The sequence below is a fragment of the Phyllostomus hastatus genome, unplaced genomic scaffold (assembly GCF_019186645.2).
Source record: "Phyllostomus hastatus isolate PE091 unplaced genomic scaffold, TTU_PhHast_1.1 phas_scaffold_760, whole genome shotgun sequence".
NCBI classification, from domain to species: domain Eukaryota; kingdom Metazoa; phylum Chordata; class Mammalia; order Chiroptera; family Phyllostomidae; genus Phyllostomus; species Phyllostomus hastatus.
This window is the reverse complement of record NW_025334040.1, coordinates 2,477,754-2,494,763: the sequence shown is the minus strand read 5'-3', so window position 1 is coordinate 2,494,763 and position 17,010 is coordinate 2,477,754. Positions and strand designations below refer to the sequence as shown.

Here is a 17,010-nt window from a genome sequence, read left to right as displayed (position 1 = left end):
TATATCTTAATACAAACTTGTTTATTCTCTAATGCAGTATTATAATTTTAAAAGGTGAAATGGGTGTCATCATGAGTGGCTTCCTCTGAACTACATGACAAGTGCTCATTTCAAGCAGCAGGTGCAATTGACAGTGAAATTCCTCAATGCCTACTACTCCAGGAGCCCTCTTCAAGCGAGTCTTTAAACTTACAGTGACTATGAAAGCATCGAGTTGTGTCCTTTTCCCAGCAGTGCCACACCAGGAACATTGGTCTCCAATTCACAGTGCAGCCTGATGAAGCAGTGGGGACAGTGTGGTCACCAGAAATGGAAGAGCTGCTTTGGCCTTCGAGCCCTCACTGGCTCCATGACCCTGGATCCACAGCTCATCTAAACAACGGGGCAGATAATCCTGAGGATGGTGATGAGAATCAGAAAAGCCATGCAAGGAAGGAGCTGCCTGCACGCTACAGGCCCTTCACAAGAAATGCAGAGTGCTGGGCCCATGGCCTTGGACAGTCACAAGGCTGCCTGTGGTCAATGGGCCTTCTGCAGCTGAGCCAGGACAGATGTTCATTCAGGAGCTCCGGGAATCTGGGTTTGGGTCCCAGAGGGCGGCTCAAAGGTTCCATTCACTCACTTTCCACCCAGCAGCATTCTTGACCTCCGGTCACAGTCTCAGTCATGGAGGAGGGCCTGTGGGATCTGCCAGTCTAAGCGGGAGAGTGCCCTGTCTATCGCCAAAGCCAATCCCAGGCAGAAAGAGCTTGGAGTGTGGGATGCCCCATATTCCTGACCCCACCCCTTCCCTCTTGGAATGAGACCCAGGTGGGGTTCACAGCAATTGTTGCTGTTGGCCAGCCATGGAGAAGCAACTAGCAGTGGACTCATTTTAGGCATCCAAATCACAGAGATCACTTCAGAAAGCCAAATTTCAGCCGGGGGCCCCTGGAGAAATCTTTCAGCAACTAAACAGGAGGCAAATGTCAAAAAGGGTGAGGAACAACACCCCACAGACCAAGGGAAAAACTTGGCCCAGCAGTTTGTAATGGAATCATACAACTGGCACTGTAGAAGGGCCACCTGAGCTTGCTTAGGTCTGGAGTTGGGAGCTCTGTGCTTGATGGGGGGTGGGGTAGGGTAGAGTGGTGACTATAAAACTGGTTCTATGACCCTGGGAATGGCCTCACCCCCCTGAGCCTTGAAGATGACCTCATGGGGCAGCCAGAAGGATCAAATGGAGGGACTGCAAAGGAAAGGCATTGAGAGCTCTAAGGAAAAACACACTTGAGACAGAGTAAAATCAGCTTTAGATTTAAAACCAGGCGACAGTTATCAACAGGCTTTCACCCCTACCCCCAACACCTGATAGCAGCAGCACACACCTCCCTGAGACAGCACAGTTCCGAAAACATCAGCCTGTGTCTGGCCCCTGCTCGGAGCCAAGGACCGAGCGAGACAAGTGTTTTGCACACATTTGCTTTTCATCCCCTTATTGTGTGACTGTGGGTATATGACACGCCTTAGTTTACTCAAGGGTTAAAAACAGGAATACTCAGTAGTCAGAGATTCAGGACGTGAGGAGAATTCAACACGCCGTTGCTGACTATGAAGACGTAGAGGGCCAAGTCCCAGAAAACACAGGTAGCCTCAGAGCTGAGTCGGCCCCGGCTAACAGAGCACCGAGAAACAGGGACCTCAGTCCTACAACCAGAAGGACCTGAATTCAGCCAGAATGAAAATGAACTTGGAGCACATTCTTCCAGAGCCTCCAGAGGGAACGCAGCTCAGCCAATGCTTTGATCTCGGCCTTGTGAGACCCAAAGCAGAGAACCCAGTCACACCACGTCTGCGCTTTTTACAGACTGCAAGCTAATAAGTAGGTGCTATTTTACAACGAACAACAGGAATACTCACATCAGGATTACATGAATTAAAATTGATAAAACAATGACGAAGTGCTTAAGACAGAAGGGAACTGGTTAAACTTTATAGTCCTTAGAATAGTTCATGGCCTTGGCAGAATTATGCATTTTTAAAATAAATCCATTTTTTAAAAGGTTTTATTTTTAGAAAGAGGGGAAGGAGGGAGAAAGAGAAGGAGAGAAACATCGATCGATTGCCTCCTGTACTCGCCCTGACCAGGACATGAACTGGCAACCCAGGCACATGCCCTGACTGATAATCAAACCAGCAACCTTTTGATTTGCAGGATGACGTCCAACCAACTGAGCCACAGTGGTCAGAGATAACTTTTCTAAAAACCCAAAAAACTCATCACGTCCCTGTGCTCACTCAGGGTAAGCCACCTGAGGTCAATGAGCCAATGTGGTGACGGGTGATTTCGGGCCTGCAGGAAGCTGCTACCCTCGAGCCTCATCTGCGTGTGTCTCATTGCTGTGCAGGGACCCAGGAACTGCATCTCACCCACCCTTGTTCTGTGGCATGTTGACGACATCTGTATTAGTCTGTTAAATATACAGGGCTATGCCTTTAGAGAGTCCGAAAGTTTTAAAAGGACAATAAATGTACATCTTTTCAAGAAAGATTCATGAAGGACTTGATGGTGTCAATAAGTCAGTTCACAGCCAGCATCCCCCAGAGCAGAAGAGGCCCAAGGCACCATGCCGTGTTCCCCCTGCCTTGAGCGTGGACAGGGTGCAGGTGGCCAAAAGATAAGTCTTATGACACTGACTGCACAAGAAGGATCCAACAGGTTTATTAGACAGCCTGTGGCAAGATACAAAATGATTAATGACGACAAGCATATTCTATCAGGTAAGTGCCAATTGGCACTAAGATACTATCCCACAGAACATCCCTAGGTTCACATTTCCTAACGGGCTGCTGGAAGAAATGGATCCAGTACTCGAAAATAAAGGAATTCCAGAGTCCACTGGGGAGGAGAGTGGTGTAGGAAGCCCTCTCTTAACTAATGTGGGAAGGGGATAGGGGGAGGAAACTGCAGGACAATTTGAATTTCCAAACTAAGAAAGAGGGAAACAAATGTACAAGGCAGGGTCTCCTGGCTCTGGGACAGGGGGTGGGGGACAGGAGAGGCAAAATGGCAGTGGCTGGGACCTGACAGCAGGTTCCTCTCTTCTACTTCTTCCTCCCGCCTCTCTCCTTGAGGGCCAGGTGGATGATGGCACCATTGGCCATGTTGTAGTAAGCCAGTGAGTTGGAATCCTTGATGAAAATGCCCTGGAAAACAGACAGTGTGTCTCAGCACGGGTTGATTTGGCCTGGAGCATACTGTGCAGACTCACTCCCAATGTCCGTTCACTCTGAACTTAGTGAACAAAGGCCTGAAGGAAGGCTGGGGACCAGTGGCGAGGGGTGGGGGGAGAGGGGAGGGCAGAGCGGTGCAGGCACAGGACAGGATTGAATGTCTCTGGTTCCTCCCAGAATGCTTTGCTTTTCCTTCCTTCCTACCAGGTCATGCTCTTCCCTTTTGTCAGTGCTCCAAAAAGTTGGCCCTGACCAATCCCACAGAATTTTAAATCGCAAGACCTTTAGAGATCAACTAGTCCAACAGCCTCGTTTACAGAGCAAAAAGCTGAGGCCCAGAGTGGGAATTTGTCAAAGTCCAAAGTGGGAGAATACAGCTGCCCTGTGAGACCTGGTGAGCACCAGGCTGAGCTGGACTATCACCTCCGTGTCCATGCACAAAGCCAGACTACTTGAGACCACTGGCTGCGATGGCTCCGCCACTAGACCAGAAACCCACCAGAGCATGCCCAATACTTGTCCCCAGAGTCCACCCCAGTCATTGAGGCAGACAGTGTTTTGGACCCCACACAATACTATACTATGACTCTTCCGGAGCCTCACTCTGTCAAGCTAACCTGCCCCAGCACTCCCAGCCAGCGCCATCCTTTCTAGGATGTACTCAGATGGCCACATTCAGGCATCTTCCCACTCCTTTTGTTCCACTGAGAATTTGGCTTCTAGGACGGCACAGGTGTTGGGTCCCAAGAGGCAGGACCAGACACTTGACTCACCTCATACTGCAGCTTCTGTTTCCCTGCAGGCATGCCCGTGGCTTCGTGAATCTTCACCTTGATAACAGAGACCTGTAGGACCAAGGAGAGGTCAGTCACACCTTTGCCAAGGTCAGCTTAAAGAAGCTGACCTGTCCTGGCTGGTGTGGCTCAGTGGATTGAGCGCTGGCTGGCAAACTGAAGGGTTGCCGGTTCAATTCCCAGTCAGGGCACATGCCTAGGTTGTGGGCTGGGTCCCCAGTTGGGGGGCGTGTGAGAGGCAACCAGATCAATGTCTCTTACACGTTCATGCTTCTCTCCCTTTCTTTCCCCCTCCCTTCCCCTCTAAAAATAAATACATTTTTAAAAGAAGAAAAAAGAAGCTGCCCCCTGACCCTTGGGTTCCCCTGCAGCAACTCATACCTGGTCTGTGAGTGGGAGGGTGAAGACCAGCACCTGTCCATTCAGTTTCCATTCCGTCTTATCCTGCATGTTGGGCACCTGGACTTTGATGGACACTGGACCCTGCAAAACAGGAGGTGGCCGTTATGCCTGGGATCCCTGCGCCCGTCAGGAACTATGCTCTCCTATTCCCGGGCCAGTCTAGACAATGTTACCGCTCCATCTGGGCTCCTGGACTCTGGCCCCTGCTTTACTACCGATGCATCTTGTGACACAGTACAAGATTTGGTTTCTCTCCTTTACCACGACCTCTACCCTGCCTCCTGGTATGCCTGGAGCTGAAGAAGTGACCTGAAAATGCTCTGCAAATCCCAAGAATCACCACAGGGAAAAAGAATATGAACAGTGAGGTTGGAAGACCTGGGTTCCCAACTCAGCTCCCCTGCTAACCAGGGCTCTTTGAGCCTCAATGCCATGTCTGAAACGCAGCTGATCACAACCACAGCACTGCACTACACTACTGTGAGCACTAAATGGGCAAGGGCCTGTACAGTGTTAGCTCTACTCTGGCACCAGAGTACTGAAGAGATGGGAAACGCTATCAGAAAAAAATGGAAGAAAAAAGATTCAGTCGACTGCATCAGGGAGTGCATTCCCCACTGGAGCCTAACAGCGTCCCCAGGGACTGGCAGTGCCAAGGTTCTCACCTCCCCGTATTTCTAGCACCCCAACAGGACCCCCCAAAAGGTAGGGATGGCTCCTAAGGTGAAGGCCACAAAGAAATTAAGGCCAGGATTTCCTCTAGGGCAGCAATTTTCAACCAGTGTGCCGAAAGAATTTTTAAAACAAGCAATTCCTGTCTAGCTAGTCAGGAGCACTGTCCTCTTACTTTAGACTGTCAAATTAAAAAATGACAACAGCTGGCCCTAGCTGGTGTAGCTCAGTGGATTGAGCGCAGGCTGCGAACCAAAGCACCACAGGTTCGATTCCCAGTCAGGGCACATGCCTGGGTTGCAGGCCACAGCTCCCAGCAACCACACATTAATGTTTCCCTCTCTCTCTCTCTCTGTCTCCCCCTCTCCCCCTCCCTTCCCTCTCTAAAAATAAATAAAATCTAAAAAAAAAAAAAAAAATGAACTCAAGGGTGCATATATTCTGAAAAAGACAATAGCTAATACAACAATAGCTATCCAGTGTGAAAGAATCAAAATTATACCTATTTTTCTGTCAGACTGGCAAAAAATATACTTTTTGGTGTGCTAAAGAATTTTAGTAATTAGCCCTGGCTGGTGTAGCTCAGTGGATTGAGCGCAGGCTGGGAACCAAAGTGTCCCAGGTTCGATTCCCAGCCAGGGTACATGCCTGGGTTGCAGGCCATAACCCCCAGCAACTGCACAATGAAGTTTCTCTGTCACTCTCTCTCTCTCTATCTCCCTCCCTTCCCTCTCTAAAAATAAATAAAATCTTAAAAAAAAAAAGATTAGTTTAAAAAAAAAAAGAATTTTAGTAATTAGTGTATGTGGGCCATGAGATGAAAAATGTTGCAAGTCGCAGCTCTAGGGTCTAGGGTCCCTTTCACACCCAAGTCCCGCTGCCTGCGCAGCCAGGTCTCCCTGCTGGCCTCTACCACAGCTCACACTGGGGACCACCACTGCTGTCTGCTCCTCCAACCGCTGACCCCACACCTAGTATGTGCTCAGGAGCCCACCCAGGCCTCTACTGGCTGACCTAGGTCCTGGAAGCCAAAACTGCAAGAACAGAAAAGGGCGGGCCAGGGAGTGCTTGAGGCAGGACCAGACTCCCCAGCCACACGCTGCAGGCCACAGGGAGCACTCTGGGATCACGTACTTTGTTTCTGCGAAGGAACTCCTCCTCGGGCATGAGGCTATCCTCTGTCTTCAGTTTCTTGGAGGCAGGTTCATCTTCCATGGGAGGCGGAGGGTGGACAGGGGGCATTGGGGCTGGAGCTGGGACAGGTGCCACAGGTGGAGCGGGCACAAAGGCTGGAAGGACAGGAATACGCAGCTGTGTGAGTGGGGGAAAGGGCCCAGGACTAAGGGCTGGTGAGAACTGAAAAGGGAGATTGCGAAGGTTTACTCTTTCTCCCAGAAGTATGAAGGGCCGCTCCTTGCTGCATCTGGCAGCCAGCCAGTTCCCTAGCAAGAGGATCTAGGAGGCTGCCCAAAATGGGCAGGAGGGGACTAGAAGAGGGGCAGGACTGATGGATGGAGTGGGTGCCTGCTGACAGTAAGCACCGCCAGGCCTCCGCACCTGCCTGGGCCCCGACTCCTCTGGGTGCACAAACCCAGCTCTGCCAACTCAGCCTTCCTCTCCAGGAACCGTGGCTCCCTGTGGCTCTCCGAGCTCAGGGATCCCTCACACGGGGAAGCCATGGCTCTCCTCTGGGCTAGGACCCCAGCTGGCGCCAGCACTACAGCATGAAGGACACTGACCTGTTGGCACAATCATGGGGGGCGGGCGGGGTGCCATAATAGGAGGCGCTGAAGGAGGCATGGGCACCACGTTGATCCTGGGCGCGTGGATGATGGGCGGCATGGGAGCGATCACCGAGCCAGGGGGCAGTCGGACCACGGAAGCCATCGGGGGCCGGGGCATGACGGGTACTGCGGACACAACTGTGGTACGGACAGGAGGTGGCATCTGTGGGAGAGAAGGGACCTAGAAGTCATAGGAAGCCAAGGCGGGACTCACAGCTGGCAACTGGTCACCTGTAGACTCTTGAGGATGGGGCTGGCCCTGACTGGTATGATTCAGTGTGCTGGGTGTTGCCCCACAAAGCAAAACGTTGCCAGTTCAATTCCAGTCAGGGTACACGCCGGGGCTACGGGCCAGGTCCCTGGCTGAGGGCATGTGAGAGGCAACCAATGTTTCTTTCCCTCTTTTTCTCCCCTCACCAAAATTAATAAATAAATAAAATCTTAAAAAAAAAAAAGAGGGGTCTAGACAGTTCCAACTCAGCCCCCTGGGGTTGAGACTGCAGCTTCACCCCCATCTGACAGGAACGTTGCTGAGACACGCCAAGGGTGACACTCTTTACACTTGGGACTCAACCAGATACTGAAAAAGCCACTGAAGAGGCTGACCCTGACTTAGCCTCCAGGAGCCAGCAGTCCTCAAAGACCCATTAAGACCCGCAGTCCTCCTCTGCCCCGAGCCTGCTTTACACATCTACCACTTGCCTCCCTCCCTGCCCCATCCTCCCACACAGTCAGAAGGTCAAGCTAGAGAGGTCCTTCCCATTAAAGGGTTCTTTCTATTTGACCCGTTCGGCACTCGGGCCCTGCTATAAGGCAGCTGCTCTTCTTACCCACTAGTGTCCAACCCCAAGGACCGCGCTCTAAAAGATCAGTGACAAGGTGGCTGTTGGCTTACTGTCGGAGGCCGGGGCACGGAGGTGATGGGTGGGGCCGAGCTGGGAATATTGGTGGCTGAAGATGGAGGTGGTGGCTGCTGGGGGATTTCATTGGGCTTGCTGGGGCCAATCTTCTCTTTTGTATCATCTTCCGGCACCAGGCCCTTGGCCTTGTGGATGGCCTCGATCTGCTCCTGGAGGGTGATATTGGCCTGGGCGGCCTGCTGGGTTCGAGCCATGCTGCCTGAGTGACCATCCCAGGTCACCTGAAAGGGAAAGCAAAGACACAGCTTGTCAGGGCTCCTGAAACTGAGCTCAATGTGGGAGTCTGAGGGTCGGAAAGGCATTAGGATATATCCAAACTGCACCTTTTCTTCTGGCTTCTGGATCTCCTCCTCGCCAATCTTCTTACCGATGGCTGTCTCCTCCACACCGAAGATGTCAGTACGCCGCTCAGCCAACTGTTTTAAGCTACTCTCGATATCCAGACCTGGATACAGTCAGAGTGGAGACAAGGAACGGAGAGGGAATTGAAACCAGGTGCCCTTCTGACAAGGCAGCAGCTCTCCTGGGGTAGGGTGGAAGAGGCTGGTCCCGTGGGACAAGGCCCACTCTGAATCCCAACTCAGCGTGCCCATCCTCCGAGCCTGAGGAAGGTTGCCCAATCGGCACTAAATAAGCCTGTAAACCAGAGCTTGTCCAACTCCTTGACTTATGAAAGGCAACTGAGAGGACAGGGTCACGTGAGTGGCAAGCAGCAGGGTCAGGACTAAACGTCTGGTCTCTTGCCTCTGGGGCAGTTTCCTACCTATGGGCTGCTTCTCTCGCAGCAGTCCTGGGACCACAGTGTCGGGTCTCATTTCCAGGTGCTCGCTGGAGCACCCCTCCCAGCTATATTCAGACCTGGCTCTGTGACATCAATGTGCACACGCCATCCTTGCCAGGCGCCTGCCTTTGAGAGTCTACAGAGTCATTCTGGAAAACGGGGAGTTCTCTGTAGCATTACAGGCTGTACTTATCCTCAAAAGCTTTTGCTGACCTCAATCGTTGCTTTCTATGTTTGTGTAAGGCAACTTAACTGTAGTTTAGAGATTCCCGTGGGCCAAAGTGAGTCAGGGCTGAGTCAGAGAAGGGGTGTGAACTGGGTGGTGGAACTCCCACCTCACCTGGAGCGTACACCTCATCGTCACTCTGCTTCTCACGGATGGAGCGATCTCGCTGCTCTAGCCAGCGGGGGTCGAGAAGCCCAATGCGCATGTGTTCCTGCATTTTGCTGGCAGGGATCTTCTCTCCCGTGATGGGGGACACAAGATACTCATCCGGAGCAGGCGCTGGAGGCAGGGGCTTGGAAGCTGAAAGAAACAGAGATGTCTGAGTGAGAACACAGGGGGACAGCCTAGATTAACAGGTGCTGTTTCATTTGCGCGTCATTCACTCAAGTACATCCGTTCAGTGCCACACTGTATCTGGAGGTGGGCAAGTTGTCAGGGCACAGAGATGACTGTGTCCTATTCCCCAATGCAAGGCTTGGGACAAAAGGTGATCAATACCTTTAACAAGCCACCTTGAGCCATACTAAAAATGGACAGGAACACATGGGAGAAGGAAAGCAGACCCTACCTTTGGGGTCGTAGTCCTTCCGTACAATGACCTGGTCTGGAGTCGGGGGCAGAGGAGGCGGCATGGGTGTCTCTGGGGGTGGGGGCACTTTTTGCCCTTCTTCTTCATCATCTGAACCCTGAAAAGCAAAGCAGTGGCAGGACTCAAAGAGGGGCCAAGAAGCCACCACCTCTCTGCCGCTGAACCCTGGTGGTTCTCAGGGTGGCAAGCTGCCCAGGGCCCTGCCTGCCAGCATCCATGTGCTAAGCCTCCCCGGGCAGCCGAGGCCAGCCGGCAGCCAGCCAAGCCACTTCCTCACAGCATGAATGGGAGCGCTAGGGGCTGTGGTGCTAACACTCTACCCAGGCATTTCCAGCAGCTGGCACCAGGCTGTCCCAGGAGGCCAAGGGCACTTAACATGCCAGGGAGGGGTGCGGGGAGCAAGTTGGCGCTTAATGGTTGCTGCTCATGGAGTAATGCTGGGAGGGAGAGAAAAAGTCAATTCCCACAGACACAGGGGCCTTTCTTCTCAGGCTGCACACAAATTCTTTCCGAGGGGAGGAGAATAGCTTGGCTGTGGGGCCTCTATGCCTGCTTGGAAGGCCTAGCTCAAAGAGGGCAGAGGTGGCCAAAAAGAAGCACAGGCTACACTTAGAAAAGCTCTGGGAACTGCTGATCACTTGGGCCTCAGCTCAAACGCATCAAGGCCTGAGGTATAGAGGGTTCCCTAACTGGGAGTTGGCGGGAGGATGGTGGGGAACAGGGCCTCTGGGCAAAGGGGCAAAGTCAGAGAACAGGGCGGGCACAGCTTTCAGACCCTTGCTTGTGAATGAATCTTTGTTGCCCAAGCTGGAAAGGGGCCCTGCGCTGCCTGGGTTTGGGCAGCTGCTCGGTCAGGATGCCTCGGGCAGGACCCACGCCTCCCTTCGGGGGTCACAAGGGAGCCGGATCTCTGACTCTGGTGGAGAGCACCCCCACGTCCTGGGGCTCCAGGGGGAAAGGTCGACCCGCAGGCCTTCCCAGGGACATACCTCATCCATGTCTTGCACCTGGGTATCCTGGTCCAGCTGAGAAGGAGGCTCCTCTGCTTTCTCCTGCTTCTCATCCTCTTCATCAGACTCGACCTCCATCTCGACCTCCTCACTCTCCCCAAATTTCTCATAGCGCTCCTGAATGAGGATTCGAGCCCCCAGCTCCTCCGGGGTGGTAGGGGGAGGGAAGTTCCCTGGTGAGAGTGAGCCAGAGTCAAAGGGAGGCCTCCACAGACGCTCCTTGTCATAGGCCCACCCATCTACTCCCTGCACACTGTGAGCTCCCCGAGCGCTGGGGCTGATTCCTCTCCTATCCCCAGAGGCCCACCCGAGGTCTGATACAGGAAGTACTTGTTGAGGTTTAACTGGGACCATGTCACAGAACTGAAGTCTTCTGGAAGCAGAGATGAAACGGACACTGACAAAGCCCCCTGAGGCATTCTGCTATTCTCTGGAACGCCTGTGCGAGCTCTCCCAGGATGGCTCTGAGCTCGCGGCTCCCCATCGGGAGTCACTGACCTACCTTGCTCGTTGGGCTGGAAGTCCACTGTTTCCACCACGACAAAATCATGCCAGTCAATCTGCGCATAGGCCACCCGCTCCTTCTCCTTCTCCTCCTCTTCCTTCTTCCTCTCACGCTCCTGGAACTTGGCCCACTCCACTCGGTAACACACCTGAGGAGATGGAAAACAGCAAGGTGCTCAGCTGAATCAGGGTCTGCTCCTGGTAAGGATGTTACCTCTAAGGCCTTCACTAAAGCCAGCAGCTCCTCCAGAACAGAAAGGCTGTTCTGCCTACAAAGGGGAACTGCATAAAGGAAATTATGGTATTTGTATCTATTTTCAGCCAGGCCCAGAGTTTGGACAGGATGAAAATTCTAAAAGCCACAGACACCTTCTGCCTGGGCCCCAAGGCCAGCTGTTTGTTATAACCTCAGATTTCTGCTTGAGTTGGCAAGGGGCCATGTTCACCGAGTAGCTAACTACCGCCCAGGAAGTCCACATGACAACCGAGAGCCCACAAGAGAAGTGGCAGTCTGAGAGCCTGAGAAACAAGACCCCGTACAGCCACCCAGAACAGCTAGTGCCAATACGCCCTCTGTCCTCAACTCTGAAGACTTGGGGCTTCCAAAGGCATCTGCTTTAGGAGTGGGCTGCTAATGAGGGTAGAAAAGAGGAAGACCTAGAGAGGCTGAGAGCAGAGCAGAAAGTTAGAGAGCACAGAATCCCGGTTTCTTTGGCCTTTGTAGCCATAAGGCCTCTCTTTCCACCACTGTGCCTGGAACATAGCAAGGTTCTATCTTAGAGATTATTTACAAATGTGAAACAGAACCCAGAGAGTATAACTTGCACTGATTATACATAACTGGTTATAAGAAATTGAGTTTACCTGGTCCAAAACTTCTCGGGGGTTCTCGGCTTCTTTCTTGAGCTTGGCAAACAAGCCTTTGGGCGGAATCAAGATCTGAAACACAGAAGGCGTTAGTGCAACTGTCAGTGCAGCACAACACAGAACAGAGAGGCGGCCTTCCCGGGCCCGTGGAAAGGCACGGAAGGGAGAGCATGGGATTCTGGGTCCCACTCCCAGCTCCACTTGGCTGTGTGACTCTGAGCAAGCTGCTTAACCTCTGTAACTTGGTTTCCTTCTACAAAATGGTGATATCACCACTTGAGTGGCACTAACATTTAAAAGGTTGCTGTAAGAATTAGCAGTTAAGTATGCAAAACCACAGGCTGAACATGCAGCACACAGTTGGTATGTGATGGCTGCTTTCAGTGTATGGACCCGCTCCTTCCTTCTGCACGTGCTACCAGGTCTCCCCTGACCACCCCATTTAAGACAACAGCCCACTGACCCCACCTCCCTACATTTCCATCCCCTGCTTTCTTTTTTTCCCCAGTATTTATCCCCATCTGACACACACTGAGATTGCACTTGCTTGTCACCTCCTCAAAAGACCAGAAAACTCCACAAAAACATATTTCTGTCTTTTTTTCACTATTGTTTCTCCAATACCTGGAATAGTGTCTGACATACAATGTGTGTATTTGCTGGCTCTTCTCAAAATAGCCCGTCATTCCAACCCTAACATTCCAGCCTTAACATTACCTATTATCACTTGCAAAGTGGCTCAGCCTCGCCCCATCCTCCCTGTATTGCTCCTAGGGTCCCCATGGGTAGAGACAGACACCAGTGCCCTCAAATTACAGCACTAAATGTCCACACCCAAGTTCTGAGGGAGAAGGCACAGGAAAATAAAGAACAAGATCTGGGGACCTTTAACCCCAGAAGCAATACACTAGGAGATATTAATCCAGGGCTCACTTAAAATTGATACTATATAATTACAGTAGTCCTCTGGCTCTGGACCTTCAATGATTGTTATTTGAGCTACTAACTTCTGGATATCGTCTTTTTCTAAACACACAAATTTTTGTAATTCTTTCTATTTATACAGAGTGAGTTAAGTTACAGGAAATCATTGTGAGTCCTTTAAAATCAGATCTTTAACATATTATTTCCAGATATCAAGAACAGATGCCCCCCCCAAAAAAACCCATACCACAGGAAAATGTGTACCAGTGTACACAATAATAATATGATCATTTTAAATGCCAGTACTGACTTGCCCAGATTCTTGACTGCAACAATGTAGTATGATAATTAAGCTCTTAGGGTCTGAAGTAAAAATGCCAGCTCTGTGACCTAGTAGCTGCGTGATGCTGGCCAAGTAAACGTCTCTGCACCTCAGTTTCCTCTTCTGTAAAATGAGTATAATAACAATGGCTACCTTATAGGTTATCAGGGATTAAATGAGGAGATGCTGCATGTGTAAGCACTTAAATACTAGCTACATTATGTTACATTGTTTCCCAATACCTACTTAAAGAATATTTCTAATTCAAGTATTGTATATTTTAGGGTGAAAAGTAACTGGTTTCAGAATCAAATGTTGGGTTAAATTTCACTGTAGCTACTTACTAGCTGAGAGACCATGAATAAGTAACTTCACCTTTCTGAGCCTATTCCTGCTTTTGAAAAAGGGGGAAAACACCTCAAGGGTTCTTGTGAGGATTAATTTGGGTAATAAGAGACAATTGTGAAGGCCTGGCTTCCTTCTCAGGCCCCACGTTAGGAACCTGAAAATTTAAATGCACTTAAAAGCAGCTAGCACCACTTGGCCCGTCACACAGCAGGCATTCCCAATGGCAGTTATCAATCACGCATTTCATTTCCCTTTACAAACAGCAGCCAATGCTGCATTTAAAAGGGAAAACTGAGTAGAAACCAATATTTCACACGGAAATGACATTTTAACATCCACCTAGGGGCACCACAGAGGAACACTGTCCTTGTAGACAGTGAGTGAATGGAATGATTATGGTAAAATGCCTTCCTTCCCTGGGCCCAGCACCCTGGCCCCCACCCTGACCAGGCACCTTGGTATACTGTTCCACCAGCTTCGTGAAGTAGTTGAAGAGGCTGTGCTGTGGGCGGAGGAAGTCAAACTGGTAGTTGCGCTGCTCTTTCTGCATCAGCTGAGTCAGAAACTGGCGCCCATTCCTGGCCACAAACTGAGCTGTCAGCTTCACCACGTCCAGGTCAAAGGCTGAGATGGAGGGGGGATCTGCGATGAACTCAAACTCAGGAGGGGGCTCTTTGGGTACGATGGTCTCTTGGATCACCTGGGCTTGGACCTAGGATGCAGAAGGCGTGTGAGGCAAGAGCTGGAGGAGTGGCCTGGCTCCAGAGAGGGGCTCTGTGACTCTGCTAATGATGTGTACCGCACTGGCCCATGGTGGGAGAGAATCCCAACTCGTATGAGCAGCGATTTCTTGGCCAACTGTGGCCTCAACCACCTGAAAGGCTTCCGGTGAGATCCATGCCCTTCTGCATCTCTGCTGCTGCCCGGAAATCAAAGGCCAAAACTGGGTAGCAGGAGATCTGACAGGAATACAGCTTCTGAAATCCCAACCGAGGGGGCCAGAGGATGCAGTGGGCCTTCTCAGTGCGCAGGGGGCCTCACCGGATGAAGGGCTTACATATCTGTTACCTCACCTGGCCTCCACATGAACCATGAGGTGGGGCGAACAGGCCCCGTGAATCCTTTTTATAGATGAGGACACTGAAGTAGCCTGAGGCCCTGCGAGTGGTGAATTGCAATGCAAAGTCCCAAAACCCACGTCAACCTTTACTTCCCATTGTAAAACGAGGAGCGGCCTTTGCCACCATGGTCCCGGGACAAAGCAAAGGGACCAGTCCAGGTCTACACAGGAAGCAAAATGTGCCTGCCCTTCCTGTCCTCATTGACAACCCTAACTGTCCCTAGTGCTGGGCCTAGTGCTGAGGAGTATTAGGGCAGGCCAGACAAAGAGGCCCCGGGGAAAGTGAGACAGAATGATGGCACAAGGAAGGACCACGAGCCTTGGCAAGGAAAAGAGGGGGCTGAGAGCATGGACTTTAAAGTAAATCCCATTTCCCTGAGCCTCAGATTCCCCATCTGTAAAATGATCACTTTCCCAGCCTCCTCGTGCAGCCCCTGTGAGGTGCCAATGAAGCAGCCCTCAAAGCACGGAGCACACAGCTTGACAAGCAGTGCTAAAAAGATGCCAAATGTCGGCAAGACTTTGCTATCTGAGCCTCAGCATCGCCTCTGTAACATGGGAATAAAAACCTCACGTCTCTCCTTGGGGCGTGTGCAATTTGGAGAGCAAAGTTCATCATCTTCGCCTCCCTCCCTGTCCTGGCCTCTCCCTCTCAGGCCTGGGGAAGTGAGGGGAGGGACTGGCTCCAACCTTCTGAGGCAGCTGCTGCTGGGTGGCTTGCTGCTGCTGCTGCATGACCTTGGGGATGGCGGCCGAGGGCTCCTGAGCCTTCCCCTCCTTGAACTCGCTGACCTTGTGGCGGTAGTAAGCATGGTAAGGGTCGTTGGGGTTCAGAAAGTTGAACTTGGGGTTGTTGATCTCATTCTGCCGTATCCTAGCTTCAAATTCAGGTCCATTTCTAGAAGGAGGAAAACAAAATTAACTCTACAACCCTTGCAACTGCTGAGACCCAGAAGTTCAAGCCACCTTCGTGCCCCACCCATCGCTCAAACAGCCCATTTCTCAGCACAGCAGAGGTCTTCCTTGAGACTCCTGCTATCAGCAGCCAGTGTCATCTGCCTCCTCCGGACTGACCCAGGCCTCCTCTACCAAAGGTCTCCCCGACTTCATCACTCCTGCAGCTCCTCTGCCAGCCTCGCCATTTCCAAAACACCACCTGAACTACTGCTTTAAAAAAAAAAATTTACTTTAAAAAATGTACTTACAAAGGAAGACATATATTACTACTTCAAATAAAAATCAGCATAGCGACCTGGCTGGTGTGGCTCAGTGGACTGAGTGCTGGCTTGCAAACCAAAGGGTCGTTGGTTCGATTCCCAGTCAGGACATAAGCCTGGGTTGCAGGCCAGGTCCCCAGTAGGGGCTGCACGAGTGCAACCACACACTGATGTTTCTCCCCCTCCCTTCCCCTCTAAAAATGAGTAAGTAAAATCTTTTTAAAAATTCAAAATAAAACCCTTAATTAAAGAAAAAAACACTACTTAAAAAAATCAGTATGGCTTTACTAACAAAAAGCAGACTTAAAATTAAATACAACGAAAACAAAGTAATAGTATTGTTTAGCTGCAAGTTGCTACGACTGAGGCCAGTTCTCTTAATTAAAAAGAGGGATTTACTGAGTGCTGGAGCGGTGTCAAAGACGTACTACACCAAACTGAGACTTTGTCCTCTGGGTAACAAGGAAGATTGAAAACAAGCATGAAAATGTAGACAACTGTATATATGCCTCATCTAAGTGCTGCTTAAAGTCACCCCATTTACTGCTGGGTGAGGCCCAGGCAGGAAACGCTCCCCAAAAATGCAAACCTGTGCTGCTGGGTAAGGCACACGCAGACGACGGGGGCAGTGAGAGCGGCCGGGAGGTCTGCCACCTCTCTCTGGACCTAGGGCAGTTTCCCCCACACACCCTATGTCCCCAGCTTGCATGCCTTTAATAGCCTCAGAATAAAAACAAAAAAAGTCTCTTTTTTTAGAACCCACTGACCTTGTGCTGGTAGTAAACCTCATAAGGGTCATTGGGACTCTTTTTTAGAGTCCCAATAGCAATATTCAAGGTGTCACACATACATGGTGTGGCAAAAGTAGATTTACAGTTGTTCATATGGAAGATAACACAATAATAAATAAAAACATAAAAATCAACCCTGTTTCACATACTCTCAGCTGTATACCTACTTTGCCCCACCCTGCATGTAACACCTGTGTTGGTCAGAAAGCGCACTAACCTTCAAGACACAAGATAAGAACACAGTCAAGTTTGGGGTTCACTCCAGAGCACCAAATTACCAAACTTCTCTTTAACTCGATTTCCCACATGTAAAATGTGGCTACTACCATCTCTGTCTTGCAGTACTAAGATCAAATTAGTTAAGGAGATGCAGTCTTCTCGAATCACATGGTGGCCTGCGAGTGAACGAGCGGTCCCTCCTACACAACCAGAAGGGCTTTTCCGTAAACGTCAGAGACGATCTGCTCGTTAGGAGGCGACTGCAGGGCTTCCATCACTCGCGCAGCCAGAGCAGGCACTCAGAGGG

General features: G+C 50.9%; 1 protein-coding gene across 2 annotated transcripts in view; it reads right to left on the bottom strand.

The window, feature by feature from the left end:
• Window positions 1–2,677: 2,677 nt before the first annotated feature.
• The window catches only part of SF3A1 (splicing factor 3a subunit 1), a 20,558-nt gene continuing 6,225 nt past the window's right edge, over window positions 2,678–17,010 (bottom strand). Inside the window, exons 3-16 of one of the 2 annotated variants that reach the window (XM_045826866.1) lie at window positions 15,167–15,374; window positions 13,811–14,068; window positions 11,760–11,834; window positions 10,894–11,044; window positions 10,371–10,564; window positions 9,361–9,478; window positions 8,907–9,092; window positions 8,109–8,230; window positions 7,761–8,006; window positions 6,821–7,046; window positions 6,216–6,370; window positions 4,389–4,490; window positions 3,987–4,058; window positions 2,678–3,186 (exon numbers count right to left, since the gene is read on the bottom strand). In XM_045826866.1, coding sequence (XP_045682822.1) covers window positions 3,085–3,186; window positions 3,987–4,058; window positions 4,389–4,490; window positions 6,216–6,370; window positions 6,821–7,046; window positions 7,761–8,006; window positions 8,109–8,230; window positions 8,907–9,092; window positions 9,361–9,478; window positions 10,371–10,564; window positions 10,894–11,044; window positions 11,760–11,834; window positions 13,811–14,068; window positions 15,167–15,374 — 2,215 coding nt within the window. In that variant the 3' untranslated portion in view covers window positions 2,678–3,084. The remainder of the gene's footprint in view (window positions 3,187–3,986; window positions 4,059–4,388; window positions 4,491–6,215; window positions 6,371–6,820; window positions 7,047–7,760; window positions 8,007–8,108; window positions 8,231–8,906; window positions 9,093–9,360; window positions 9,479–10,370; window positions 10,565–10,893; window positions 11,045–11,759; window positions 11,835–13,810; window positions 14,069–15,166; window positions 15,375–17,010) is intronic. The other variant, XM_045826867.1, reaches the window with a different exon arrangement.